Here is a 27,618-nt window from a genome sequence, read left to right as displayed (position 1 = left end):
AGCCCACCAACCACTGAGACTGTCAAGGGCCTTCTGGCCTATGCAAGGTGTCTGCCACCAAGGGTTGAAGCTAGAGGAGGTGGCTTGAGGTGGTCCCTGGGGTACCTGTGTATTATCAATCTCTCAGACCCACAGTGGGTGTGTCAGGTGTCTAGGATGGTGTTGAAGCCCCCATTTCTGTCCCAGGAAAGCACATGGTATAAGGTACAGACAGGCCTAGGGTCACGGGTGCAGGGGAGGCTGCCCATCTCCAAGTGAGAGTGTGTCTGGGAAGGAGGAAGGCCAAGAGGCCTGCAGCTTAGCCTGAATGTGAGGACATGTGATAAGATGGCTATAGGACCAAGTGGTAAGTCAAGTCTTACAGCCATGAGATCAGCGCTGACAGCCAGCACAGGCCAAGGGTGGTCATTCCCGAGGGAGGTCCCTGCAGGCTTTGTGTGCCCATGCTGTAGGGATACAGCTGGGTGACATGTCCCTCCTGAGGGACAGGCCAGGAGCACCGATGGTGGGGCAGAGCCCAAGTACAGGAAAGGCATGGGGTTGTCTGGGGAGGTGTTCATGCTGGGGCAGCTGCAGAAGGAGGCCTGTTGGGGAGCGCCTAGCCCTGCCACCAGGTCTTCACACTCTCCTTCCCTCAGTCTGGGTACCTGGCACCCTGCTGTCCCCAGATATCTTCTGGGGCTCCTTCTTGAGAAGCCTGTTCCCGCTGCCATCACCTACTGTTTCACCTTTGCATCCCAGCAGCCAGCACTGTGCTGTGTGTGACGTTGGTGTCTGACACCGATGCAGGCTTGTGTGCCGTCTGCATAACCCAGGGTGTGGGCTCGCCTGGGCAGGTCAGAGTGCCTATGGACACCATGTGTCCCAAGCCCCTGTAGCCGGTGGTGAGCAAACACACAGGTAGGATGGGTGAGTGGAGGGAGCCACTCAGTAAGACAGTGGAGCCCGGTCCTGGGGCTCCTCCCACTCCAGAGGACACTCTGGTGACTAGAGCAATTGGGGGTGTTGAGGCGGGGGGGGGCAGCTGTTGGAGCTGTGACCTGGGGCTGCAGAGGGACCCCTGGCGGGCCATCCACCCCCGACGGACTCAGGAAGGTCTGGACTTGGCCTCCGTAGCCAAGGCCAGCTGGGGGCCCCCTATGAGAAGGGACTGGCTGTAGGGTGGTGGGGTCCCAGCATAAAGCGCCCAGCTGCACTTAAAGCAATTTGTCCTGTTTTCCTTTTATTTGCAGTTTCCCGAGACAGAACAAAATAATTTTTGTACACTTACAAGGCTCAGAAAGAAAAGACAATGAAACTCAGCAAAAAGAGAAGAGGAAAGCCGGCCAGCACCGTGGCAGCCGACCATCTGCCGGCGGGCCAGTGAGGCCACACCACGGACATCTAGCTAGAAGAGCGGGTGTGGCTTGCTCATGGGGGTCATGCAAAAGAACTATCCCCCAGAAAAAATCCCCAAATTAATCTGGACAGGCAGCTCCGTGGAGATAATGAGGAGTGGGAGAGGTGGGAGGAGGCCCCAGGAGGTGAGGGTGGCTAGGCCACACACTGTCCATGGTGAGTCCTGCCACTTGCTGCTGCCCACACCCAGGGAGCCTGGCAGATGTTTACCCTGCGTCCATGGGTGGGGACAGCTGTCCTGAGCACAGCTGTGGATGGGCAGGTGAGTGTCCACTCTGAGTGTCTGACAGTGGACAGTCTCCTTGGAGAGATCAGGTCCTCTGTCCTGTTCCCCACTCCATGCCCCTCCCTTGGCTTGATTTGTGGGGGGAAGATAAAGAAAATCCTTGTTGAAAACAATGTGAACTGAAGGGGGGCAGATGTTGGGGCAGGAGGGTCCCAAACCTCTGTGACCAGGCCTGGTCAGACCTGCCCCCCCCCGGCTGCTCTCTGCTGCCAGCTGACCATGCAGCCCATCCCTGAGCCTCACAGAGGTGAGCCCAGCCGCCTCCTCCCCACCTCAGGGCCCGTCACACTGCAGCTGCCTGAAGCCTGGCGAGGTGGTCGGCCCTGCCCCGCCCTGCCCTGCCCTCCCAGAGCACACTGCCGCAGGCCTGGACCCTTGCTGTGGCCGGGAGCCCAGGGAGCCACGCCCCCCTCTGACCCCTCTTTCCTGTGTCAGAACTAAGCCCCGCTGCGCCTGGGGCCTGGGGCCCATGTCCCTCTGTGTCGGAGGAATGCCCCACGAACAGGAGGGAGGCCAGCCCACGGGTCCTCTCCCCGCAGGGCTGCTGCCGAGGCTGTTTTCCCAGCTAGTCTGTAGCTGGCCAGCTGGAGTCTGAGGGGCCAGAGTCTGAAGCTAGTTGTGCCCATCTGCACTTTCTGTCCCTGGGAGAGCCAGAGAGGGGCCCTGGGCCCTTGGGGGCTTCTCACAGGGCTCATCCTCCCTGGGGGCTGGCGCTGCCCCCCCACGGTGGGGCACGGGTGCTGGCTCTGGAGGAGCCCACACCCGCCTTCTGGGGGGGAGGGGAAAGAAGCGGAACAGCTGCACTCAGGGCTCAGGCGGTGGCCCCGCAGCTCCGGAGACGACACCTGACACTACCCACCACGCGCAGGGTGGAGGGGTGGGCCCCATCGAACAAACACCGTTAGGGCACAGGCCTGCCCCTGGACAAGTTCACCGCCGGCGGTCCAGAGGCCAAGAGCGGACAGACAAGTGGAGCTTGGGTGGAGAGTGGCCAGTAGGTTTGAAGCCCCACAAATGCCAGTCATTTTTACAGCTTTTTCCTTTGTTTAGTTTTTTTTTCCATTTCATCCATCTATTTTTTTTTTTCTTTTTTTGTGGTGGTTGCTGTCATCTTGTTTTTAAAAAGAAATCACATCTGGTCTTGGTTTTCTGCAGACACAGGCACCGGGGGGAAGAGGCGGACACAAACATGCGACAGGCAGGCCGTGCACCAGGCGGCCAGGCGCCAGGCAGGATCCGTGGGCTCTGGAACGTGGGCGGCGGGTCAGCTCCTGGGTTTGCGGCGCCTGGTGACCCTGTCCCGCCCGAGGCCCCGCCCCGCCCCGCCTGGCGCTCACCTTCACTGCAGTGGGGCCACGGGCGCCCCCGAGCAGTGGAAGTGCACATTCTGCCACTTGCCGTCGCGGCGGTGCCACACGCGGGTCTCCTCGGACTGGCTGGTGCGGGGCCGGCCCTGGCCGTCGATGTACTGGGTGAGGCGGACGTAGGCGATGCAGGCGGCGTCCTCCCCGATGACGTGCACATGCGGGTTCAGGATGGTCGTGTGGATCGGTTTGCTGTTTTTGGCGAGCACTGCAGACAGGCCGCTGGGGCTCAGCATCGCAGCAGCCACCCCCTCCTGCACCGCCCCCCAAGGGTCCATGGCTGCTCGGTCTGGGCACAGAGGGGGTGGGCTTCCCTGGGCTCCCGTGCACCCCTCCCCACCCCCCGCTCCCGCACTCACAGTTCTCGAAGTAGAACCTGTGGAAGTCCATCCCTTCGACCAGGTTGCCCAAAGCTTCAGGCTCAAATGAGGTCAGGCCTGGGTCGCAGATTTTCCTGGGGGGCAGACCCAAGTGAGGAGGGGCCCCTCTGAACCCCCCCAGGACATCCAGCCCTCTCTTCGAGGGACACCCACAGTCCACCCAGGCTGCCCGAGGAGCCACACAGGCCCCGACTCACGCGTAGGCCTCGAAGTCGCCGTTGTTGACGGCCTCAATGAGCTGCTCTGTGATCTTGATGATCTCCTGCTTCCTCGCTGCAGAGAGAGGGGCCCAGTGACCCATGGCCCCCCATGCCCCTGCCCCTTCCTGCCTCTCCTCTCCTGGGGGCCCTGAGGTCCGGTTCAGACCATTCTCTCCAAGGCCACCAAGGCTTTCACAAGTCCAACAAGCTTCTACCTTGTCTGTCCTAAATAAAACATCTGAGTAACAGAAAATTCCATCCCCTGCACAAAATGTCTGGAAAATGAAGAAAGGGGCACGGAACCCACCACAACCCAGCCCAAGCCCATTCACTCCAGAAGTGTCCCTGGGCCCTCTGCAGCCGTGATACCGTGACCTGCCTTCCTGGCTCTGGCCCACTTGGGCTTGGCCCACAAGGTCCTTTCCAAAGCCAACACTTCCTCCTGGGGGACTATGAAGGGCTGGTTCGCACAGCAGCGGGTCTGGGGGTCCAGTGAGGCCTCTGCCCAAAGGCCAGGAGCAGGGCCGCAGGGTCCAGGCAGAGTGGAGAGCAGAGTGTGGGGGCTGAACCCCCCCTCTCCCTGGAAGCCAGCAAGCCAGGTGTTGGCCTTCACCTCCTCCTGTCTCCACCTGCTTGCAGTCCTAGTCCCAGGTGCCAGCCAGTGCACCACCAGTCCATCTGGTCACCCTCCCTCCACCCAATCCTCCGAGCTCTCACTTACTTGGCCTCTGGTCCTCAACAGGCCTGGCCCTCAGGGTGGTCACCTGGGGCCCCTTTGTCTCTAAGTACAATTTATTTTTGTGCAAAAAGTTTTAAACACGTGGAAGAAGCAGAGAGGATAACCCAGCCCACTCTGGGCGGACTCAAATCTGAACACTGTCTTATTTGCTCTAGATGTTTTTTAAAGAAATAAAATCTTACATAGTTGCAGGCACCTGTGTTTCCTCAATCTTGTCCCTCATTCTGTCCCCAGAAAAGTGCTGTCCCAGGGTAGGTGCTGCACCACTTCCGTGCAGACACAGATGTGCCCGCGTGCACCCGCAAAACACACATGTGCGCATACAGGCACACACACACCGTGGCCATCTCTTAAAGCAATGGACCCCCAAAGTGGCCTGAAAACAGGATCCCACAATCTCTCCCCGGGGCCCCACAGGTCGAAGCTGCCCCAGCGGCGTGTCTGCGCACACGAGCCCTCCGCTCGGCAGCACTTGGGACCACGGCTCTCTGGATGATTGCACTTGGAATGGGCTTTCACAGGTCTCCACTTCAGCTGCTGGGAATGGCGTACGTGTGGGTTGATCCATGGGCTCAATTTCCCGAGCACTTAGCATTCAGAAGCATGTGCCCATGGTCCATGCTGGCTGTCCATTCACCTTCCCAGCAGCACTGGAGCTGTCTGGGCGCTCCCTCTCCCGGGTACCCACCTGGAGGGGGACTGAGCCCATGGCAGAAGATGCTGTGTGCTGCATGTGAGCCCCAGCGTGCAGTGACACAAATCTGAGGGGCTGGGTGCATGTGTGTGCGTGTCAAGTGGGAGTGTGTGGATGTCTGTGAGTGCACAATGGTCTGCGAGCACGCATGGGCTTCCCTGTCTTGAAAAGACCCCTCTCTGGACCACTGCACTTCTGCTACTGTCCTGTTTTCCTTTACTGTCAAACTTGTGTCTGGCAGGATTTGGGCTCGGGGTGGTCATGGCAGAAACCCATCCGCCTGGTTGGCCCTGGAGGCTGGCCTCTAGGAGGGTGGCTGTGGACTCCAGCTCCCTGGTCCCAGATCCACCTGCAGAGCTCTGTCCTGATCCCCCCTAGGTGCTGAGCATGGCCATGTCTGACACTTCAGGGTCACAGTGCATCCCCAGCAGCTAGCCCACCTCTCTGCCCTCTGCCTGGGCTGTTCCCAATTCTAAGCCTCCCTCTCTGCTCTGACACCTCATCCACCCCCTCTCGGTTCCCTGTCACCTTTATGGATGTGACTTCAAGCCTTCCCATCTGCAACCCAGTGTCTCCAACCAGACCCTCCCCGGTAAGGCCCGGCCACTTCCCTGACACAGCCACCAGCCCCGCCACATCCTGTCCAGGGCGTCCCTTTCCCAGGACCAAGTCCAACCCCTGCTCAGGAGCTCCCACCTCCCACCCAACTGTGCTCATGTCCCTGCTTCTCAGACGGCGGAGCTGTCCCCCCCCCCCCAACACACACACAGGGCCCTGGGCAACAGCCGTGCAGCTGGAGCCAAGTGACATTTTTCCTGTTTTGTTTCCAGCGCACTTTGATTTTATAGCCACCCTGTACTGTAAGTGAATCCAGTCTTCCACTTAAAGACGAAATATTGAGTGTTTTTAAACAAACTGTAATTTAAAATGGACATTAGTGTAAAGAGAAAGTACTCAGTAAACAGAAGGACATTCCTGAGCTCGCAGCAAAAATCTTGAAACCTCAAGTTGGGGGAAAGCAGCAGCCCCGCTCCACGAACACAGCCCAGCTCAGGAGGGGCTGATGCTCTGGGCATTGGCAGAGGGCCCTGGGGGACCCCGGTGACTCCTTGCTGGCACCAAGCCCTGTGCCTTGGCGTCTGTTGAGGCACTAGGGGCCCTCCAGCCATCCCAGGCAGACAGCTGCAAGGATCAGGCGGATTGTGTGTAATCCCCGATGATGAACACGGCTTGGGCCAGTGAGCACCGACCCCATTACACACTGAGGCAGCTGGCGGTGCAAGCTCGAGAAAGGAGGGGCCCACGGCCTGCCCAGGACCGCCCCTTGTGCCTAGGCCTCGGTGGTGGACAGGCAAACCCTGGTCCCCAAGTTGGAGAGGGGCGCCAGGTCTGGCACACATCCGCTCAGACCCACTGAGAGCAGATCTCAGCCCCAGACAGTCCCTTCCCCAGGCTGCCCCACCTCATTCTGTCACCTGGGGACCCCCTCCCCACACATGCAAGTTGCTGGGATGCCAGGGACTCCAGTGGGGCACATTCAGGAGCAAAGACCCTGTTCCCTGAGGGAGGCGGCTGGGGTGGCCCCTGCCGGATCCAGACCCTGTCCCCTTCTATTTAATCCTGCTCGTGGCCCTTTCTGTGGCCCCCACCTCTTTGTCAAGCTCAGGGTAGACTCTTAAACAGGCAGAGCTGTGCTGCAGCCCCACACAGGCTGCTGGACCGACCCCAAGGTGGGGGTCACAACCTTGGGACCGTCCATGCAGGTGGACCCCTTGGGAGCACCCCTCCGGGTCTCCAAGCCTCAGGTGAGGGTGAGGGTCTGGGAGATGGAGCCTCTGAACTCAGGTAAAACGCTGCAAGAATGGAGTTCTGACCGCCCCACAGAGTCCCCTGTGTGCCCACCTCAGTGTCACCACCACAGCTCGCTTCCAATCCCCTCAGCCAAGTTGGACGTCCGGTGGCCCACACACTGGCCCTTACCCCTCAAGCCAAGCAATTCGTCCTCTTGGCAGGTCCTTGGCCCCCCAGAGGCCACTCCGGTCCTCCTTTCCGGCCACCAGGGTGGATCCATGTGCCTTTAGCCTGCAGGCCACAGACCCCCTTTCCAGCCCTCCCCCACGGCTCCCACAGCTCAGCTCAGCTCAGCTCCCCTCTGCCCTGACACAGCCTCCCACCCGCTTGGCCTGCATGGGGTGGGCAGGGGTCAGCACTCACCCAGCCACTCCCCCGCCATGCTTGGCCCCCGGCCCAGCAGCCTCTCCTCTGAGAGCCCAGAATCTCCCTGGAGGTGGGGGTGGCTGCAGCCCTGGGGTGTCATCCATCCCTGTAAGTGATACTGGCGAGCAGTCGGCAGATGGGCTAGATGGGCTGGAGCAGCCTGGCTCCTCCCTGCCTGGGGGGGGCAACCCCAGCCCCCAGAGGCCTCAGCTGCCACCCCTTCCAGCCCCTCCCAGCAGGGGCCAGGTCTCCCCTTGCCTCTGAGAACCTCCACCCGGAGCTGCCCTTCTACCCTGGACCCTGGCCAGACAGATGGATGCCAGACAGGACCCCAGTGGCGCCCTCACTGGCTGGGTCCTTCTAGCTTCTAAGCACCTCGCTGCCGTGTAGGGAACCCGCACGGGAGGCTCGGCCGGGATTACCCTGAACTCGTTTTCAGGTTCTTTTCTGACACACAGATGTCACATCCCTGTTTTCAGCCACGAACTCTGTTTTCCGAAGCCAAAGTCACCTCGTGTGGAATCCCTGTACCCCTTTCTGTGCTCCCCAGCTGTGCCCTTCCCAGAGCACACTGCAGCCTGGGTCTTGACACCCTGAGAGCCCCAGGGAACAGCAGCAGGGCCACTCAAGGTGTTACTTACATGGGGTGGGTGGGGGACCTGGGAGAGCTGGAGACGGGCAGAGTGGGGGGCCCTGGGCTTCTGGGGTCCCTGAACCCCTCCTCACCGTGTTCAGGATGTCAGAGATCCTGGGGGCTGAGGTGGAACAGAACAGACGTGAACACGAGGCAAGTGGGGGGACGGTGCAGGAGAGGAAACCTGTGGGCTGACAGCCAAGCGGGGATGGGGGCACAGAAGTGGTCATGAGGGACTTGGGGAGACAAAGGGGATTATGGGGGGTGGAGGAGAAACAGGGGGCCATGGGGAACATGCAGGGGATGGAGGGGTCGTGGAGGAAATAGGGGGACATTGGGAATCATGGTGGATGGAGAGGGTCACAGGGAGGACATGGGGGATGTGGGGGGCAGAAGGGGATGGGGGTGGAAAGCTGCTTTGAGCAAAGGGTGCTGGCCAAGGAGGGGCACTTGGCCCAGGAGGCCAGAGTGTGTGACGGGCCTGGGTAAGGGTGTGACAGAGGGTGAGGCTGAAGGATGTGCGGAGGGCCTGGCAGCGCCACGTGGGGGAGCCCGCTGGGCAGGAGGGCCAGGCCCTCTGTTCCTCTAAGCCCACACCTGTGGTCGGACAGGGGTTTTGGAAATAGCTCCTGGTCCATGGGCTCCCTCAGCGCTGCCTGGGTGCTCAGTGTGGGGGACCCACGTGAAGTCAGCGACGAGGGAGGCAGGGGACAGGCCAACAGCCTCAGAGGCTGCCAGGGGCCTGGGCTGGACAGCAGCATGCGTGTGAAGGGAGGAGGGGGGAGGGGAGCCAAGGGGGAGCTGGGCTGCAGCTTTAGCAAGGGTGCCCCTGCCCGGACACTGGGCCATGCCTGGCGGAGTGCAGAGCCACACTACTTACACGGGGCAGGCAGGAGGCCCTCGGCTTCCACAGTCCCCGAGCCCCTCCTGCCGGAGCTCAGGATGTCAGAGATCCTGGGGGCTGGGCAGACGGGGGGGTAGACATATAAGAAGGGGACAGGGAGGCTGCTGTCTCCCGCCCCTGGGCCTGTCTCAGGAGCAAGTAACCCCCAAACTGACGTGAGGCGTGAGCCAGTGGAAACGGCCCACACGGGGGGGGGGGGGACTCAGCCACCCTTGGCTCTTGAGGATCCCCTTAGGGAGGGGCTGCAGGCCCTTCAAGGGGACCCTGCAGCAGCAGGGGCCTGGCTACTTACATGGGGCAGGCAGGGGGCTAATGGGAGCCAGAGACAGGCAGGGCAGGGGGCCCTCAGCTTCACGGGTCCCAGAGCCCCTCCTCACCGAGCTCAGGATGTCAAGGACCCTGGGGGCTGGGTGGACAGAGAAGGTGTGAACAGGAGGCAGGCAGGGGGAACACAGAAGAGAAGGGGGCAGGAGAAAGACGAGGTGGGGTTAAGCTGGAGAACCCCCAAACCAGTGACACAGCTCGTGGCCACCCCAAGACCACATGGTGGGGCCTGGGGGCTCCTGGGGGCAGCATCACCCCCACGGGTGTTCAGGGCTGTCCAGTCACAGCAGGTATGAGGTCATCTCAGGACCACGTGGGTGGGAGGGCTGCATGTGCCCCCTGGGGCTTCTCTGCATGTGAGGCCTTCAGTGCACTGGGTGCTGGCCCAGCTTCACAGGCCAGTCAGGTATCTCCCACCCTCTCCCAGCCAGACCAGGGTCAGGGTCAGGTTTGGGAAGAAGCTGTCCAGGCTGGTGCTTGTCCCCACCCTCCTGCAGGCCTGGATCTGAAGCCCCCACGAGGCCGGGGTGGGGTGGTGGCCTCCATGCTGACGACTCCAGCCTGTTTCAGTCTGTTTGGGGAAACCACACAAACATCCAGTCTCCCTGGTCAAAGTCTCGTGCTCACTCTGCTCTGGGGTGTGGGGATGCTCGGGACAGTTGCCCCCAAATGGCAGAGTGGCCAGCTGTAATGCCCTGGGCAGCCCTGAGGGCACTGGTGTGTGATCAGCGGGGCCAGCGGCCTGCACCAGGTCCCCACCCTCCCCCGCTGAGGCCACGGAGATGCACAGACCCCGCAAAGGCCCCTGGTTGCCCGTCCACTGAACTGCCAGCCAGCCAGTCCCATGACTTTAAGGAACTTTAAGAGAAGAAAGTGAGCACATTCAACCATGAGCTCATTCTTCGCTGCCGGAGGGAGAAGGGCAGTAGCTTCCTCACCGGTCAGGGCGCCCGGCCCAGCAGGCTCGGCCTGGATACCTGTACACGTCGGGCAGCCAGGCGCTCAGGCTGGCGAGAGTCACTGCACTGAGCAGTCAGCCCCAGGGACGCCCCAAGTCACAGACCCTGACATGGAACCCCGCCCGCCCATGAACCCACCCCTCGCCCCGCAGCCGCTGGGGGCGCACAGAGCCGTTTGCCCGCCCGCGACCCCACCCTTTGCCCGCGGCTGCCAGGCTCACAGTACCTTTGGTGTCCTCATCTTCTATGGTGGTGTGGGTGCTGTCGGGTGAGTCCTGGAGAGGCACAGCAGGCACCGGGTCAGGACCTGACTGCCCCGGCCCGCCCCATGGGGCCTGGTGATAAGGGGCTTGGGAAGTGCCCACACAGGACCCCGGCCCCAGAGACCCACAGGCAGCTAGAGCTCCATGTGGTCCTGGGGTTCAGCTGCCCACGTCCCGTGGCCAACAAAACATGCCCAGTGGGAAGACTGTGCTTGGGTGACTCTAACCCAAGCCAGAGGACACCAGGCTTTATTCCAAGGCTCCTAGGGAAGCAGGAAGGTACCCCAGATGGGCCGGAGGCCTCAGCAGCCCTCGGAACCTCAGCAGCCCAGGCAGAGTGCAGCTGCACCCACACCTCCTTCCCCAGTAGGGCGCCTGCCCCTCCCCAGCCCCCAGTCCAGCCAGACCTGGTCCCACCTCTCCAGTGGCCTAGCTCCCAGACGCAACCCAGCACCTCCCACCCCGCTCACGGCTTGCTGCCCTTCAGATAAAAAAGCAGGTGCCATCCACCTGTCACCAAGCTCCCAGGAAGCCTGCCTGCTCCTCAGAAAGAGTATCTTAACAGGGTCCCTGAGGGACACCCTCTGGCCCCCCGACAGGACACAACATACTGCTCTGGGCCTTGGGCCAGTACAGAGGTCTGCATGTTATAGAATCAGGACGCATGCCACAGCCCCAAAAGGTTGTCTAGAGGTTGCTTGCAAGAAAAATGGGAGCCTTACCCCAGATCCAGGGACCAGGGCACACCCTCCCTGGTTGTGAGGTGGGAGGATGCCCAGGCCCTTCATAGCACTGTTTGTCTGGGGCAGCCGAGAGACAGTGGCCATGGCCCCCTGGCCCCAGCCCATGGCTGCAGGTGTGGGGGCCCTCTGAGGAGCCCACGGCTCAGGGGGAGTCTGACTGCAGGCCTGGGTTTCAGTAGGGCGTGCTGGTCCTAGAAGCAGTTGGGCCACCTGCCCATCCCACCCATCACCCCAGAGGGCCAGCCCTATCCCTGGCCCCAGAGAGATGCCAGTGGGATGGGAGCAGATGCAGAGCAGAGGAGGAGCAGAGGAGAGGTCAGCTCAGCAGGAAGCACTGGGCAGCAGAGGTGAGGATGGGCGAGGTCACAGGTCTGTGCTGCTTCCCCACCCCTGCCAAAGCCCTTCTCCCAGGGACCCTTGGAACAGGGTCCTGCACTCAGCTGCTCCTGGTGGTGCTGGGCCAGGCCTCTGTCAGAGCAGAGTGGACAGGGCCGACGGCAGCCAGGAGGGTCCTAAGAAGTGGCCCTTGCTCTGAAATCAGGGAGCCCTGGCCCCCGTGTCCCCAGTGGGCTGGGTGTAACGAGGCCTCCAAGGGGCCAACACCTGGGGCCTTCCTGGCAGGAGCAGCCCGTGGGCTGGTGGGGCTCCATCCTGCCTTGGGAGAGGTTGGGGGATGCCTGCCCCCACAGGGTCAATGCCCAGACCTTCTCCGGGGCCAGGGGTCTGCCTCCTGCCCCCGCAGAAGCTCCTCGCAGGGTGAGGGCGGTGCAGTACCTTGATCCCGTCCACAGGGTTATGAATGACGGTGGTTTGAGGCTCCTACAGAAGGAAGCACAGAGGAAGGGAGGGGGAAGGTGAGAAGAGGGCCAGGGGCGCCCAGCAGAGCCTGGGAGAGGCAGGCAGCAGGGTGGAGGGGAGAAGCCTGGTGGGGGAGCAGCTGCGGGAAGGCCCTGGGACAGGCTGGCTGTACGCAACAGGCAAGATGCCCAGGCCATGAGGCGATGAAGAGCTCAGGGCCCAGGGCGCAGGCGAGAGGCTGCAGAGGGGCCCAGGCTGCAGCAGGGGTGGGCACAGGGAGCCCAGGCTGGAAGATGGCATGGGGATGCGATGGCACATGGGATGGATTGTCCAAGGTGGGGCTGGCTGTGCGGCCGCACGTGGGACTCTCCACTGCTGGGTCCTGGCCACCCGCACCCGCCCTGGACGGCCATTTGGCAAACCCAGCCTTCCCGAGGACAGTCAGGTGGGCTCCCGGTAGCAGGGCCGGGGCCGGGAAGCCACTGAGAGCCTGTGGACCAGCAAACCCAACCTCCACACAGGCCACAACCCTGACCACCAGCTGTGGGGTTCCCCTGGATAAGACCCCTCCCAGGTGAGGTCCAGAGCCAAGGGTCCCTCTGACCTCATGTTTGCCTGCCCCGCCCCTCCCTCTGGGCAGCCACAGGCCAGCACAGTCACGTAGGTGTGTGTCCCAAGCCCACCTCGGGTGTGCAGGGTAGGACTTTGGGAAACCACCAAAGGGCCTTGGCCTCCCTCCAGACCACTGGGCTCAGAAGCTAAGACCAGCCCACCCTTCTTCCTGGAGACAGCAAAGCAACCTCACAGTGCATCTGAGCAGCACCTGAGGGGCTGGGGCAGGGGTCCCCGCTGTGGCTGTCTCCCTGCAGCCCGGCCTGGGCTCTGGGCCTGCTGAAGGCAGAGGAACAAGGGCAGCCCCCTGGGTCTGTGTCTTGGCCTCACTGGTCCCCTGAAGGTCCCTCACCACTGACCCACCAGTCAGTGAGGCAGGAGGCCGACCTATCCCCTGCTGCTGAGCGGCACTTTCAGCACAGCCTTGGGAGCTTCAGCAGGGTGGGTCCTCATCCCACCCCCAAGGGGCAGTGGGGGCTGGAGGGACCAAGCATCATCCGTCAAAGACAGGCTGGGAGCTGGACCCCACCGTCACCCCAGGCCTCCTGACAGCTGGGGTGCGGGAGGGCTAGGAAGTCGGCAGCTGAGGGGCTCAGTACCAGGGCAGCCGGAGGAAGTGTCCCCTTGGGGCTGGTGGCAGCTGAACTGTTCTTGGTGCTATTCGTCTGGGGCTGCAGGGGGGAGACAGAGAGGAGCATTAGGGGGAGAATGGTGGCCACCCCCTTCCTCGGGTCTGCCCTGGCAGGGCCAGGGCTTGGGGCCTCACCTTCACTCCGTCTGCCTTCTTGTTGAGCATACTCTTGGCTGCTGTATCGGGAGGAAACAGGTGTCATGAGGGAGGGGCCACCCCACTGCAGCCCCTCCCCTGGTGCTCGGTCACCTTGGGGACCTGCAAGGCACCAAGCTCCCCAAGAGTAAGTAAGGGGGTGGCCAGGCCCTGAGGCAGGGGTGGCTATGCTGGAGGGGACCTGGGGGTGTTCCCTCATCCCCAGAACAGGCCCTTCTACTGGAGGACACCAAGATTTCTCCTCCCACTTGGGACCCTTGGCTTCTGGGCAGCAGGCAGTCTCTGTGAGGAGGAAGGCCAGGAGCCCCCCAGGTGAGAACACAGGATGGGCGCCAGGTTGGGTGGTGGGCATCCCTCATAACTGCATGTTCTCGGCAGGGGTGGGTGGGCTGCAGCTGGCTACTCACAGAGTGAGGCTTGTCCCAACCCCAAGTGCCTGCCTGCCCTCGGCCTCCTGGCCCCCTCCCTTGGAGGACAGAACTCAGAGCTCTGCCCCCACAGCCAGAGCCCCGAGAGGCAGCCTCTCCCTTTGGGGCTACTTCTTAGCCTTGCTCTGGCAGCTGGCTAGGGCCATGCTGGCCTCTGTGCCCACCTACCCGGGATCCTGGACTCTGAGTGGGGTCAGCAGGATGACAGGAGTGGGAGAGGGTCAAAGAGCCACCTGCATCCCAGGCTGCCACCACCCCTCCCACACCCAGGCCCGGTGGTCAGCTGCTTGCCCCCACGCCCACACAGAGGTCAGGGCGGCCTGGCCTGCCCCCGCCCCTGTACCCGCCTGCCTGCCTCACCCCCACGTTCCTCAGCCCCCAACACCTGCACCCTTCACAGAGGCTCATTTTAATTACAGAACTGCAAAGAAAAGTCAGCTTACCTTACAAAAAAGGTGGGGAGGGGAGGGGAGGGCAGGAGGAGGGGAGAGAGAAAACAAGGTTGTGTCAGTTCAGGCAGCGAACAAGCCTGTGTCCGGACCCACAGCGCATCCTGCCCACCCTGCCCCTGCCAGACAAGCAGTGCCCAGCACGGCCGGCGGGTGCGGGTTAGAAAAGCAGCAGAGTCCCTCACCTTGGGCCCTGGGCCCGCTCCACAGGCTCTGGCTGGCCCACCCTGAAGAGGGGTCCTGAAGGGGGGTCTGCCTGCTCACAGGGACAGGTGGCCCCAGAGGGCCTGGGAGCCACACTTTTCTGCTGGGAGCATCCCTGGAGGAGGCTGCCTTGCCCGGCACAGCAGACAGATAGGCACTTAGACCCCGAGTGTGTGAGGTCCCCCTGCCAGCAGCATTAGCATCACCTGGATGCCCCCAGATCCCTTGAGGCAGAAACTTGGGGCAGCTGGGCATCTGCTCAGGGAGCCCTCCGAGGAGGTCCTGATGCTGCTCCTGTGGGAAGCATGGTCAGCACCCCAGTGCAGTGACCAGGCCAGGGCCAGGGCCACCAGGCTGCCTACTGACCTCCGTCCTCTGGGTCCAGGACCTCATCACCGCCCTCGGGACTCCGCATGGGGACATGGGTGGCTGTACTTGGTCAGAGGCCCCACGGGGCAGTACGAGCGGCCGCACTGAACGTGGCTTCCTGCCCCCCCCAGGGACCTGTCCATTCTCTCAAAAGCTCCCCTCCCAGGATCCACAGGTCAGAGTTGAACCAGCAGCCTGACTCCGGTTCGCCTCACTCTGTGAGAAGCGTTGCAGGGTCCCAGTGAGTGAGGACCCCAGGCCGCCCTTTCCTCATCCCCCAGACCCTCCAAGGGCAAGGCCTGGGCAGCCGACTCAGGACCCTGACAGATTCCCTGGTGGCCCTGCCCTCAGGCACCTGAGAACCAGAAATTGCTGGGGCCACATGAAAATCTCTCCTGGTAGCAGCTAGAATTTGCCACCCTGTCACTCGACGGAGGAACAGGACAGCCCTGCAAACACCAACTTGGGTCTCCCCAGCCAGCAGTCTCGTCCTGGTGAGCACAGCCCCTCAATTGCCCGCTCTTGTCTCCAGCTCCAGGGACAGGGAGAGCCCCACCTCCTCTCAAGTGGAAGTTGTCTAAGGGCATGGAGCCCAAGGACCCCTGTCCGGGCTGCTGACTAGCTGGCCGGATACAGCCTGCTGAGCCTGGAGGAGATGCATCCAGCCCATCTTGGTCCTAGGAGCTGAGCAAGCTGGCCCCCACCCTCCAATTTAAGACCAGTGGGTTCGCAGCCTTGGCCAGTGGCATTCCCAGCAGGCTCTGAGTTAGAAGCAGTGCAGGCCTGTGCTGGTTGGGCAGAGATAGGGTTTGTTCAGCCCAGTCTTCCCTTTGGGTAGGAAACGGGCCCCTGGGTCAGGCTTCAGGCAGAGGAAGGTGGAGACCCTGGGACAGTCCTGGCTTAGGGTTAGGGTTAGGGTTAGGGTTAGGGCTAGGGCTAGGGTTAGGGTTAGGGTTAGCTTAAGAGGGTCCCACTCAGTCCCTGATTCTATCAAACCTGTGTTCCAGACCGTGCTACTCAAGACCCGATACCCCTTTGGAGACACAGGTGGCCAGTACCCTGGCCTGGGCTCCAAGCAAACACCTTTCCTTTTACTCAATTCCCCTTCAGCCAGCCCAGTGCATGTCTGAGCATAGCTCCTGGCCGCTGTGTTTCCTGGAAATTCTCGTCTGTCCTGAGTCCCGTCAACACCAGCAGTCAAACCACCTGGCAGCAGCCAACGGAGACTGAGCAGGCACACACATCCCAGGCCCCTGGAGACAAGCACAGACCCTCTGTCCCACCCATTCCACCTGAGGTCCCAGGCCAGGCCATCGCTGCCACCACAGCAAGTCTCGGTCTCTCCCGGTGAAGGCCATGTGGGACCTGACCAGGGCTTCAAAAAACGGCAACATCTCTACAAAGACACCCAGTGTTCTGCTGTCCAAGGGTGCCACGTCACCCACAGAGAAGCAAGGGCCTCGGAACTGAGACCCCGCCCCCCACTGTGTCTGCTGGGTTCAGTGCGGCATCGAGGTGGGCCAACCTATCAGGGGAAGCCCCTCAGCCCACAGGGCCAGCCTCTGCCTTGTCCTGTAGCTGGTCACCTGGGGACAGCCATGCTGGGCTCTGTCCACATGCACTGACCACCCCCCAGGACAGGCTGCCTCGGCGCCCGGGATGGAGCTGCACATGCACGCGGCCTCATGCAGGCAGGCGGCATTGCGGGCAGGGAGCAGCTCAGGCACCCGCCTCACTCCCTGTGCCAGGAGGCAGGGCCTCGCTGGGAGCCTCTGGCCTCATGTTTCTCCTGCCCCCTACCCCCCATTCAGGTGCTTCAGAAAATGAAGCAACTCAGGACAGCCCTCTGGGACTGCCTGCTGACATGTCCACAGGACTTGAGCACAGACCCTCCTCCCCGAGGCTGGTCCTGCACTAATGCCCCAGAAGGAGGTGGCTGGATTGCTGGGCCCTCTTTTGGGCAGGTGGGGCTGCCCAGTCTGTGGGGTCAGGGATGGAGTGGGGTGAGTGTGCAGGAAAGGAAGGGCCCGGGCCCGGGAGAAGACTGGGGTTTTGCCTGGGCTGCAGCCCTGGGAGCACCAGGGTGAGCCCTCAGCTGCACCCCCACCCTAAGCCCACCCTAAGCTTGCACGTCCCTCAGCAAGTGCTGGGGCTGTGGGCCCTCGAGGAGGACTTGAGGTCTGGCAGCCCTCACAGGGTCAGGCCAAGGTCCCAGGTGGGCAGGAGCTGACCTAGGTCTGCTGGGAGCTGGCTGGCAGAACCAGTGTCCCCCCTCACGGGTTTGGGACGAGGGGAGAGGGTCCTTGTAGAAAGAATCAAGAGGAGCCTGGCCGGTGTAGCTCAGTGGTTGAGCGTGGACCCAGAAACCAAGGAATCACAGGTTTGATTCCTGGTCAGGGCACGTGCCCAGGTTTCGGGCTTGATCCCCAGTAGGGGGCGCGCAGGAGGCAGCCGGTCAACGTTTCTCTCATGAGTGTTTCTATCTCTCTCCCCCTCTCCCTGAAAATCAATAAAAACATATTTTAAAGAACAGAACAGAAACAAGAGGAGGGCTTCAAAGTCATTCTCAGGGTGGCCGAAGACCCCTCGCCTGGGACTTACAGGGCTGACATGCACGTGCCTGTGTCGAGCTCGTCTAAGACTCAGCACAGACCACCGGCCGCGTGTGAGCAGCGGGGGCCAGTCGGGGGGGGGGTACAGATTAGGCCGGGTGGACGAGGTGACCAGCAGGTTCTCAGGGGCAGGGTCTCTGCTTCTGTGCCCTTCTCCTGAGGACCCCCAGTCAGGACTCGGACCCGCAGTAGCAGCCCCGAGTCTTCCTGTGGGTGGCCAAGGTCATCTGAACGAGGTCGGGTGGACAATGGGGTGGACAAGTGGGACAGAGCTTCAGAAGCAAAGAGCTCTGGCCAAAGGGGTCTCCCGATCCCCAGACTTAGGGGGTCAGGGCTGGGGGGTTCAGTTAAATGCACATGGGGCACTGCTTAGGGACCGCCTAGCCTGTCCCTCCTTTGATGGGGGGGCCTAAGGCGGCTGGGGCTCTGCGGGAGGTGTCCACGGCGGGAGCGGGGCTCCCGGGCCTCGAGGCGGCTGCGCGCAGCCAGGGGAGCTGCATGCCGACTGCGGGACTCAGGTCCAAAGCATCTACCTTGTTCCACCAGCCCCATGGTGGTGCCGGAGGCCGCGGTGGACATTGTGGCTGGAGCGGTGGTCTGTCTGCCCACTGTTAGCACCGGGTTAGAGATGAGGGGGGGCGGACACAGACGAGGGGCGGGCGAGGTGAAGGAGAGAAGAGACAAAGGAAGCAGAAGATGATTAGAGCCCAGGCTTGGGGGTCAGTGCTCCAGAGCCCCTTTCACAGGACGGTGGACACAAGGTGCAGACCACTGACCGTCGGAAGCATCTGCTTCCCTTCTCCTTAGAGAACCCACCGGCTTCGAGGTGTGGGCAGGACGCACCCCATCGGTCCCAGTGTGACAGGGTGCCCGCCCACAGCCCCGTCCACAGCAAAGTCACAGGAGGGAGCCGGATGCAACAAACAGGACGGACCACAGACTCCCACACACACAAGCCACAGGACAGGGTGACGCTGTCCCTGATGGGCCTGCTGAGGCCCTTGGCCTTGGGGTCCCAGACACCCCCCGCCCAGCAGCCGCACGCCCCCAGCCCTGCCCACCTCCAGTGACCCGGGCAGGTGGCCACCAGAATGTCCAGAGCTCAGCAGAGAGGCCCCAGACCCTCCTCTCACCTCCCACACACAAGACGGTGCTCAGAAGTTTCAGGACAACGACAGGCCACAGAGGTGCCGACCTACGCCTGGACAGACACACGGAGCTGGGGTGTCAGGCGGGGACACAGAGACCCACAACGAAGGGGTAGGGCGTGTGCTGGGGGGCCTCCTGGCGCCGGGCAGGTGGGTGGACCTGCAGTGTTGCCCTTGAAGGATCTCAGAGGGCAGAGGGCAAAGGGCAGGCCAACAGCAGAGGAGGGGTTCCGGGGCAGGAGGGCAGGTGGCCAGTGGTGGGTCATTCTGAGCCTTCCTGGAGAAGGCTGTTCTTACCTGAGAAATTCCGGGTGGCCAGCATAGTGGTGAGGATGGCTCCCTAGGGAGAGAGACACCGCTGAGGCCAGGGCCATCTGCTGGCCAGGAACCCCCCTCCGGGCCTCAGCCTGGGGGTATCCGGCAGGACTCACCTGCTGCCACCCGCTTCCAGAATTAAAACAGTGACACAGCCCTGTGTTGTGTTGCTCAGTGGCTAGAGCCTCGCCCAAGCACCAAAGGGTCACATATTCAATTCCTGGTCAAGGGCATGTACCTGCATTTCAGGTTCGATCCCCGGACTGGGTCAGGTGAGTGAGGGAGGTAACCAATTGATGTTGCTCTCTCCCCCCCCGCCCTCTAAAAACCAATGGAAAAAAATATCCTTGGGTGAGTGATGCACCCTGGGCCCGAAACTGCCCACTGACCACAGCTTAAAAAGTGCTTCAAGACTCCCAGGGGTCCTCTGAGGTCCACCTTTCCCTGACAGGCACATCCACATGTGCTCAGCCACGCTGGGCACCCCCTCTGCGTGCAGCAGCTTTCCAGGAGAGCAGGCCAGGGCCACCTCCCTCCTGTCCCCCCACCCGCCCAAGCACTAGGGCTGTGTCCTCACCACACTGGCCTGGGCAGGAAGCTTGGTGACTCACACACACCAGGAGAGCCGCGCGGAGGGCCCCGGTGTGCAGCCCAGGAGCACCTCAGGGGTGGCGTGAGAGGTGAGGAGGGGCCAGCTATGCACCTGGGGGCCAGGCCCTCGTCTGGGCACCTTGGCGTTGTTACCAGGGAGGCACTGAGTCCACCTGACACGTGTGGTCTGCTGACAGGCAGACTGTCTTGAGGGGCCGGGACCCTCAGAGCCTCCCCTGATCCCAGTGTGGGGCCCTCGAGGGGACAGGTACCTTCACGGGTGCTTGGCCAGGACGGGGCCCAGTCTCACCTTGAGCTTCCTTCGGGCATTGAACTTTTTCAGGCACTCCACCGTCTCCTGCCTGTGCATCATGGAGGCCACCGTGGAGCGTTGCTGTGGGGAAAGGGTCAGGGAGAGGCTCAGGGCAGCAGAGAGCCCGTCGGGTACAAGGGCAGGACCCCAGGGTCAACCCGCCCAGGGTGGCCCAACGCTGAGGCCACTTACGCAGACCCACGGATGCTTCAGCGCCTCGTGCGCAGTGATGCGCTTGGCAGGGTTGATGGTCAGCATCTGGTTGATGAGGTTTTTGGCTTCGGGTGTGACTGTGTCCCACTCAGGGGACGGGAACTGGAAGAGGAAACAGTGCTCGGGGGTCTGAGGCCCCCCAGGCAGGAGCCGGCGCCTCGGAGGGCGGGAGGGAGGGCACTCACGTCATAGGCGCCAGCCTTGATCTGCTGGTACAGCTTGTGCTGGTCTTCATCCCAGAAGGGGGGGTAGCCCACCAGCAGGATGTACAGGATCACCCCTGGGAGGGAGGCAGGGGCTCACGTCGCTGCCCACGCCCAGCCCCACCCCGTACCAGCACCCCACGGAGACTAGTGCCAGCAGGTGGGCACCACCAGGAGGTGTCAAGTGTGTGGCCGGCAGGGGTCAGATGCCCAGCTCAACAACTATGGAACCCTCAGTTCCGCTAAGATGTGGTTCCTGCCTGAAGCCAGGGAGCCCTAGGAAGGCACCGGGGTCCTGAGCTCCCCTAACCGGAGGAGCCAGTATCAGCGAGTATCATTATCTGGAGACCCTCACATTGGCAGAACATGATCCACAGCCTGTCACCTCTGCCCCACCCTCACCCTACTTCACGGGGTGGTCTGCACAGTCCCCGCCCCCAGCACCTGTGGCTGCCGAATGCAGGGGGCATGGGGTGGCAAGCTCAGCAACAGCCAGGGTCACAGGTCTAGTCGGGATGGGAGGGGTTCCTGGCTGGGGCAGCCCCAGGGGAGCCTCGTATGTTCTCTCCACCACCGCCCCACCTGCCCCGTTCTGGCCTTACCGCATGCCCAGATATCCACTGGCTTGCCGTAGGCTTCCTTGCGCAGGACCTCTGGAGACAGGTAGCCCGGCGTGCCAGCGAACCCTAGTGAGAGGGGATGGGTGGTGTGAGGGCTTGGGGGCAGCTGACCCCTCTCCCTGCCCCTTCCACCAGCCAGGGTGCTCACCAAACCATGCCTGCTGGTCCCCCTGCACCTCGATAGCCAGGCCAAAGTCTGCAAGCTTCACTGCGGCCCCCTTGCACTTGCTGGCCAGGAGCAGGTTCTCTGGCTGCAGAGGCCATGTGGTTTACGCCCAGGGATCCCAGAGGGGGACAAAACAGAGGTGGCATCAGTTTGCAGGTAGGGACACAGGTCTGACCCTGCCATGTGGGTGTCTCTAGGCACTGCTGACACTTCTGGGCCCCTCGGCCTGCACCCCACAGCCCAGCCCCTGGGCACAGGGACAGCAGCCTGGCATAGAAAAGCTGGCTCCCAAAGTGCGAGGGGACCCTTCAGACCCTATGAGCCCTGGTGGCCCATTTGCAGGAGGCTTCCCTCCCCACCCATGTCTGGCTGCCTGCTGGGGGCTAAGGCACTGCAAGGAGGAATGACCAAGGGCCCTGAAGCCCAGGCAGTGCAGGACGTCCGCCCGCCACACCCACGGTTCATCATCCAGTGCTCAGAGCTCTCAGCTGCTGGACCCTCGTTCCTGACTGCCAGGGTCCCTTCCTACAGGCAAGCCCCTGAGACCACACTGCCACTTGGGGACTAAAAACGGGTTCTGTGGAAAGTAGCTCCACAGGCTGATCTGACCATATATCCCCAACTGGGCAGGTCATGGCAGTGGTCAGGACCCAGGCCTCTAACTTCTTTCGTAAAAGGCTTGTCTTTGCCTTGAGCAAGCCCTGTCCGTTGTTTCTGTGCATCTAGGATAACAAGTGGAGCCACCCTCAGGAGAGAAAATAATCTTGTCACCAGTCCTGTAACCCAGTCCCCGCCTTGCCCTCTCCCCCCTCCACAGAACCTTCCCCCGGTCTCCTCTTCACTCTGAAAGAAGGGGTGGGAAGGCTGTTCTCAGGAGCACCTGAGATCGGCCCCCAGCAATGTCCTTGGTTTGGCTCAAATTAACTCCTATAAATTCATTACAAGTTTGGACATTCTTATGTCAACACACTTTAGTGCCACCAAGAAAGGCCAACATGCCCCACCAGTGTGGCTCAATGGTTGAACATCGACCCAGGAACCAAGAGGTCACCAATTTGATTCCGAGTCAGGGGCACATGCCAGGGTTGTGGGCTCGATCCCCAGTAGGGGGCGTGCAGGAGGCAGCCGATTGATGTTTCTCTCCCTTCCTCTCTCTCTAAAAATCAATAAAAACTTTTTAAAAAAAGGAAAAAAAAAAGAAAGACCAACACCACAACCAAACTTTGTGGATCCCAACCTCCTGGGCACCACGTCAAGACGTCTGAAACAGGGCAGGACTGCAGCTGGGGCTGGACCTGAATCTACGGATCACACAGTGCCCCCTCCAGGAAGAGCACGCCCTCCCCTGCAGCCCCAAATGGTGACAACCTCTCCACAGGCCCCACACTCTTGCCTCAGTCACAGCAAACCCACCACAGTGCTGTTCCTGGGGGCTCAGGACAGGGTCCCCTCTGGAGCTGGGACAGGCTACTTCCCCACACCCAGCAGGAGATCCTGCCCAACTTTTCCCTTTTTTCGGCAAGGACTCGGTGTGTCCCCAGGTCACTCGTGGCCTGGGTGAGAGCCTGTCTCCATCTCTCTGCCTTGGCCTCCAAGCCAGCTATGAATAGTGGGGTCCATGCACAAGGTGGGGACTGCTGCCCACTCCCCCATGGCCTCTCCTCTCAGCGGCCCCCAGGTGGGGCCCATTCAGACAAGACACAGAGCAGAGGGTGGGACAGGCACATGAAGCAGACAGGTGAAAGGACAAGCACAGGGACCACCGGGACAGGCACAGAGAGCAGGGACACCTGACGAGCACAGGAGAGGGTCTGTCCCGAGCATCCCACAAAGATCAACTCACATACACACACACCTCAACGCCCAAGGAAGGTGTGACCCATTCAGTGCCAGCACCTGGGAAAGTTTGTCTCAACCACCAGTGAGTCTCTCAGCAGGAATGACAGCCCAGGGGTCTCCCACCCCAGACAAGAAACTGGCCCAACAGCCTAGAGAACAGTGGAGTCAAAGAAACGAGGGGGGGGGGGGGGGAGGAAGGGAAGCTGCTCTCCGTCCTAAGCCCTCCCACCATCCTGTGCCCTGGGGGTGATACACCTTTTGAAAGATCTGTAGGCACTTTGCCCAGGGCTGCTGAGCTAAGGGCCACAGAGACTTTGGGAAAAGGCTGGACGTTTGCCCAGCTGGCGTGGCTCAGTGGCTGAGCATCAACCCAGGAACCAGGAGGTCACAGTTCGATTCCTGGTCAGGACACATGTCAAGGGTGAGGGCTCGATCCCCAGTTGGGGGCGTGCAGGAGGCAGCTGACCAATGACTCATCATTGCTGTTTCTCTCTCTCCCTCTCCCTTCCTTTCTCTGAAATTAATAAAAACATATATTTTTTTAAAAGGCTGGACATTTGCAGAGACCCTGGAAGCTGGCCTCTCACCCTCTGCTCCTTCAGCATCAGCCTCACCTGCACGCACATCACCTGTGTCCCACTTGCCAGGTCTGCATCTCAACCGGAGCCCAGAAAGTGAGACCCTGAGGGGACATGTGCTCATAGTCTGAATTTTAACAACTGTCCCCGCTCAGTCCTGGAGCCTGGATGTGTTGTGAAGGCCATGTGCAGACACCTCCATGCACACACACACATGCACACTCGTGCACACACGCACACACACACATACACCTCCATGTGCGCATGCACCAATGTCCGGTGCTCACGGTGCCCCCTCAGGCCTCCTTTCACAGGACATGCAGGTACAGACCACAAAGCCCTGGCACAGAGCAAGGCAAGAGGGACTCACCTTGAGGTCCCTGTGAACGACCCCCATCTGGTGGCAGTGGAGAACCGCCTCCAGGATCTGCTGGATGCAGTGACTGTGGCAGACAGCACGTGCATTAGTGCGGTGGCCCGTGTAGATGCAGGAGCGGGGGCTGTGGGACTGGGGGGGGGTGAGGTCCCAGCCTGGCGGGGCCACGGGAGGCAGGGAATCAAGGCGCTGTCTCCCTGCCACATGGGAGCAGAGACGCTGTCCAGGAGGGGCCTCTGGGGTGCCTCCCTCACCCCAGGTCAGCTCAGGCCTGGCCAGGCCCCTATGCCAAACCCCACCCCCACCCCGCTCTCCCCTTTGCCAGGCCCATCTAGCGACACTCTGAGGAAACATCCCGGCTGCCCAGGGCCCCTCCCCAGGCTCATGCTAGCCAATCCTGACTCTGAGCTGGGCCCTCTGAGAGGAAGGCCAGGGTGGGGCCCACACCCTGCAAGCCAGTCCAGGAGGAACCCAGGCGGGAAAAGGGCAGAGGGGAAAGGGAAAGGGCAGAGGAGAGAGGGCAGGCGGCACCCAGGTGTGGGCAGTGCTGATGCTGCAGCCCCCAGTCACTCATGGGCCAGAGCAGGTGCCACTTCATCCCAACAAACTGGAAGCCCCCGCCCCCCCCACTGCCATCCCTGCACTGGACAGCTCAGCTCTACAGCAGCCTGGGCTCTACTGCTCTCCTGAGAGGGCAGCCAGACACTGCCCCGGGCCCAAGCCAGGGGCTCCCTTCCAGGTCAGGGAGCAGTCCCCACCTTTCCGGGCATGACTGGCCCAAGGGAGAGTTCTGGGCTGCCCTGGGCACCACCAACACCTGTGCTTCACAGTGCTCTGCACGTCTGACCCGATGTCCCCGCCCTGCACACAGGAGACCCTGTGGCTGAGCCTGCCTCCCCCAACTGTCCAGTTTTCAGCAGCCCCCAGAGCCAGACACAGGCCCTTGGGGTCCCCGACCACCCTGTGGCTTTGCCAGCTATGGGAGACGGGAGGCCATAGGCCACCTGAAGCCCACTGCCCGGGGTCTCCCTCACAGCCCCTCTGAATGGGGTGAAGGGGGGATGGAAAGATTCCCCCAGGACCCTTCCTGCCCCTGCTGGACCCTGTGCAGTGACCGAGGGTCAGAGGAGGGGTGGGCTTTGTTTTCCTAACAACCAACAAGGCACAGGATAGGGACCAGCCCTCTCTTCACACAGCTGTGGCCACATCTAGATACCATCGGTCACCGCACAGAACAGCAAACCTGAGCCCCTGCCCATGGTGGAGCCCAGATCCCAGAACCCCAGAGACAGCATCTGCTGAAACTGTGGGTCAGGCGAAGCTGGGGTTAACCTTGTGGAAGACAGTCCCCCACAGCCCTGGGCTGGAGCCATAGCCCTGTCCCCCCACCTCGGCCCTGGCTCTCCTCCCTACTCCCGTCCCTCCCACACACCCTCATCTGCCCAGAGCAGTCCTGTCCCGTGTCCCCAGCCCACACTCAGCAGCACCCCCACCCCCACTGCCCTGTTACTGCAGACACCCCAAGGGCTGACCCAGCTTGAAAGCTGGTCTAGGGTGGGCAGAGCTCAGCCGTGAGATCTGAGCCGCTCTCGAGGGCATCACAGGCTGCTGTGAGGAGGCCAAGGCCGGGCAAAGCCCCTAGTACTTGCCAAGGAGGTTTTGGCCGCTGATCCAGGGCTCAGGGCAGGAGACACGGGCTTTTGCAGCCCCCAGGGGCCCTCACAGGCCCAGTGCTCACTAGGGGAGCGCCTGCTGGGACCCTGCGGGCACCACCCCACACTGGGCCTGCAGGACTCCTGGTGCACCAGCCTGGGCCTGTACTGATGCCCGGCCTGGCTCGGCCCCAGGGTCGGCGGTGGTTTGTGCGCCTGGCTGTGAGCCCTGCTGCCTGTAGAGCCCTTTTTCCTGTGACCAGAGTCCTACGCAGCCCTGGCTACCGTTCCTGCGCCTCTAGCCACTCTCCACACCCTGGAGTGACCTTTCCAACTGCAAGTGCTGGTCTCAACTCTGGGCAACAGACCTGTGTCTTCACCCCAAGGCCCTGCCTTCCAGATGCCCTCCGGAGTCTCCATGTCAGGTATCCTCGAAGAACCCACGCTGTCCCCCTGCAGTCATGGGGGGCTCGATCCTGGGTGGGTGTCTGGGCAGCATCCATCTCCACTGATTGTGGCCGTGGTGCCTGCAGGGACGCTCCCTTCTCTCCTCTCACCTGTGACCTCAGCTTATGCCTTGCAGACCCCATGGGTCCCTCTGCCACAGCACCTCTTGTGAGGTCGACGCGGATGGGTGGGCTTCGCCCCTGCCCTCTGCCAAGTGCCCTCCTGGGGACACAGAGCTCCTGCTAAGCGGGCACTGGGTCTGCACCTCTCCGGAGCACCACAGGACTGGGCGGCGCAGGACATGTCAGGGCCACCCTGATGGCCACGCTGTAGGCAGCACACAGACTTCCCCTGGCTTCGCTCCCCAAGCTTATGAAGAACTGGACAAGCAAACCAGGTTCCCCAACAGAACACGGTGGGCTACCCTGCCCACAAGACAGCGCTGACCCTTCTCTGGCTGGCTCTTCACAGGGTCTCCCCAACGTGGGAGTCACCTCTGCAGCCTGCAGGTGTGCAGGGCGCCCACCTGCCTGGAAAGCAGCCTATTCCGGCAGCCCCGGATCTGGGGACCCCTGGGGACTGCTCCTGGGACCCTCCTCACCTTGCTCTCACCCTAGTATCCAAGCTGAGACTACAGCCGGAGGACGGGAGGCCGCCTGGCCACAGCCAGCCACGAGGTCTGGTTGCCTTCTTCCTCTGGTTTATTTACACGCACCTGCTTCCTCATGGGGCTGTCTGCCACATTCTGAACAATCTAGAGTCACTTTCGTGTTCAGAACCGTTCCCAAGGAGCACCTTAGGTGCCAGCTGGCCTGGACATGTTCTCAGGGCTCTGGGCTCCTTCCCTCCTCCGCACTCCCACGGCCCGTCGCCATCTCTCTCGAGCCATATTGCTTTTCAGGGTTTTTAAAACTGGGTTGTAAATATTCTGAACTTTGCTTTTCCAGGTGTGATGAAAGACCCCTCGGTTTCCCTGCCAACTCTGAAATGAAGAATTGGTTTCCTCTTCAAAGGGCTCGCCAGCCTCCTGGGTTGGAAAACAGTTCAGCAAAGCCGCTGCCACCTGGCTGCTTCTCCTCCAGGGACCCACACTTGGGGCCCACACGAGGTGACGCATCTGCTGCTGGGCTTGGAGCAGCAGGCCCTGGAGGGTCACTGGTGAGGGAAGGGCCCCGGCCCTGGGCCTGGCTAGGGCTCCTGCCTCAGCACAACCCTGAGTCCTTTCTCTGGGGGTTCCCAGGGGATACGCAGCCCTCCTGGGATGGGATTCTCCCCACAATGCCCGTGGTGACCCCCCAGACTCCCTCCTGACCCGGGCAAAGCACCAACACAATGGTCGTACACAGGCCTCCAACACAGTGGAGGATCCAGGACCCCCGGGAGAAGAGACACCGAGGGTGTTCCCTGTGGGGACAGCTAGAGGAGTGTCCTTCCTCCTCACTCCTCACGGTCTGGCTGTGACAGGAAACGAGGCATCGTGGGAGGGGCCCCAGCACAGAGCCCCCCTCCTCTGGGCCAGTTCCAACGGGCCCCAAAAGTCAGTGGAGCCCTATCACTAGAGAGGGCAGAATACAGGCAGGAGGGGTCCCCAGGAGTGAAAGGGTAAAGCCCGGGAAGGAGGGACAGGTGAGCAAGGGAGGAGCTCTGAGGCCAAGGGGTCTGGAGGCATGAGGTGTGACTGGACTGTGAGGCGTGACTGGAATGTGGGTCAGGCATGGTTGGAGCACTGTGGGGCGTGGCAGGAGAGGGATGTATTTGGGACGTGGGAGGGGGTGTGGTCATAGTGGGTGTGG

General features: G+C 61.9%; 1 protein-coding gene across 11 annotated transcripts in view; it reads right to left on the bottom strand.

Moving 5' to 3' along the window:
* Window positions 1-3,023: 3,023 nt before the first annotated feature.
* CAMK2B (calcium/calmodulin dependent protein kinase II beta) overlaps window positions 3,024-27,618 on the bottom strand; it is a 50,790-nt gene continuing 26,195 nt past the window's right edge. Inside the window, exons 6-23 of one of the 11 annotated variants that reach the window (XM_087821454.1) lie at window positions 23,721-23,793; window positions 20,916-21,018; window positions 20,750-20,833; window positions 20,130-20,224; window positions 19,924-20,046; window positions 19,729-19,812; window positions 18,810-18,852; window positions 17,898-17,972; window positions 13,282-13,322; window positions 13,115-13,186; window positions 11,880-11,924; window positions 10,326-10,374; window positions 9,109-9,222; window positions 8,793-8,873; window positions 7,920-8,033; window positions 3,626-3,701; window positions 3,408-3,502; window positions 3,024-3,256 (exon numbers count right to left, since the gene is read on the bottom strand). In XM_087821454.1, coding sequence (XP_087677580.1) covers window positions 3,024-3,256; window positions 3,408-3,502; window positions 3,626-3,701; window positions 7,920-8,033; window positions 8,793-8,873; window positions 9,109-9,222; window positions 10,326-10,374; window positions 11,880-11,924; window positions 13,115-13,186; window positions 13,282-13,322; window positions 17,898-17,972; window positions 18,810-18,852; window positions 19,729-19,812; window positions 19,924-20,046; window positions 20,130-20,224; window positions 20,750-20,833; window positions 20,916-21,018; window positions 23,721-23,793 — 1,600 coding nt within the window. Of the gene's footprint in view, window positions 3,257-3,407; window positions 3,503-3,625; window positions 3,702-7,919; window positions 8,097-8,792; window positions 8,874-9,108; window positions 9,223-10,325; window positions 10,375-11,879; window positions 11,925-13,114; window positions 13,187-13,281; window positions 13,323-17,897; window positions 17,973-18,809; window positions 18,853-19,728; window positions 19,813-19,923; window positions 20,047-20,129; window positions 20,243-20,749; window positions 20,834-20,915; window positions 21,019-23,720; window positions 23,794-27,618 lie in introns of all 11 variants that reach the window. The other 10 variants (XM_087821453.1, XM_087821455.1, XM_087821456.1 and 7 more) reach the window with 10 other exon arrangements.

The sequence above is a fragment of the Miniopterus natalensis genome, chromosome 10, assembly GCF_054644295.1.
Source record: "Miniopterus natalensis isolate mMinNat1 chromosome 10, mMinNat1.hap1, whole genome shotgun sequence".
Taxonomy (NCBI): domain Eukaryota; kingdom Metazoa; phylum Chordata; class Mammalia; order Chiroptera; family Miniopteridae; genus Miniopterus; species Miniopterus natalensis.
This window is presented reverse-complemented; position numbering and strand designations above follow the sequence as displayed.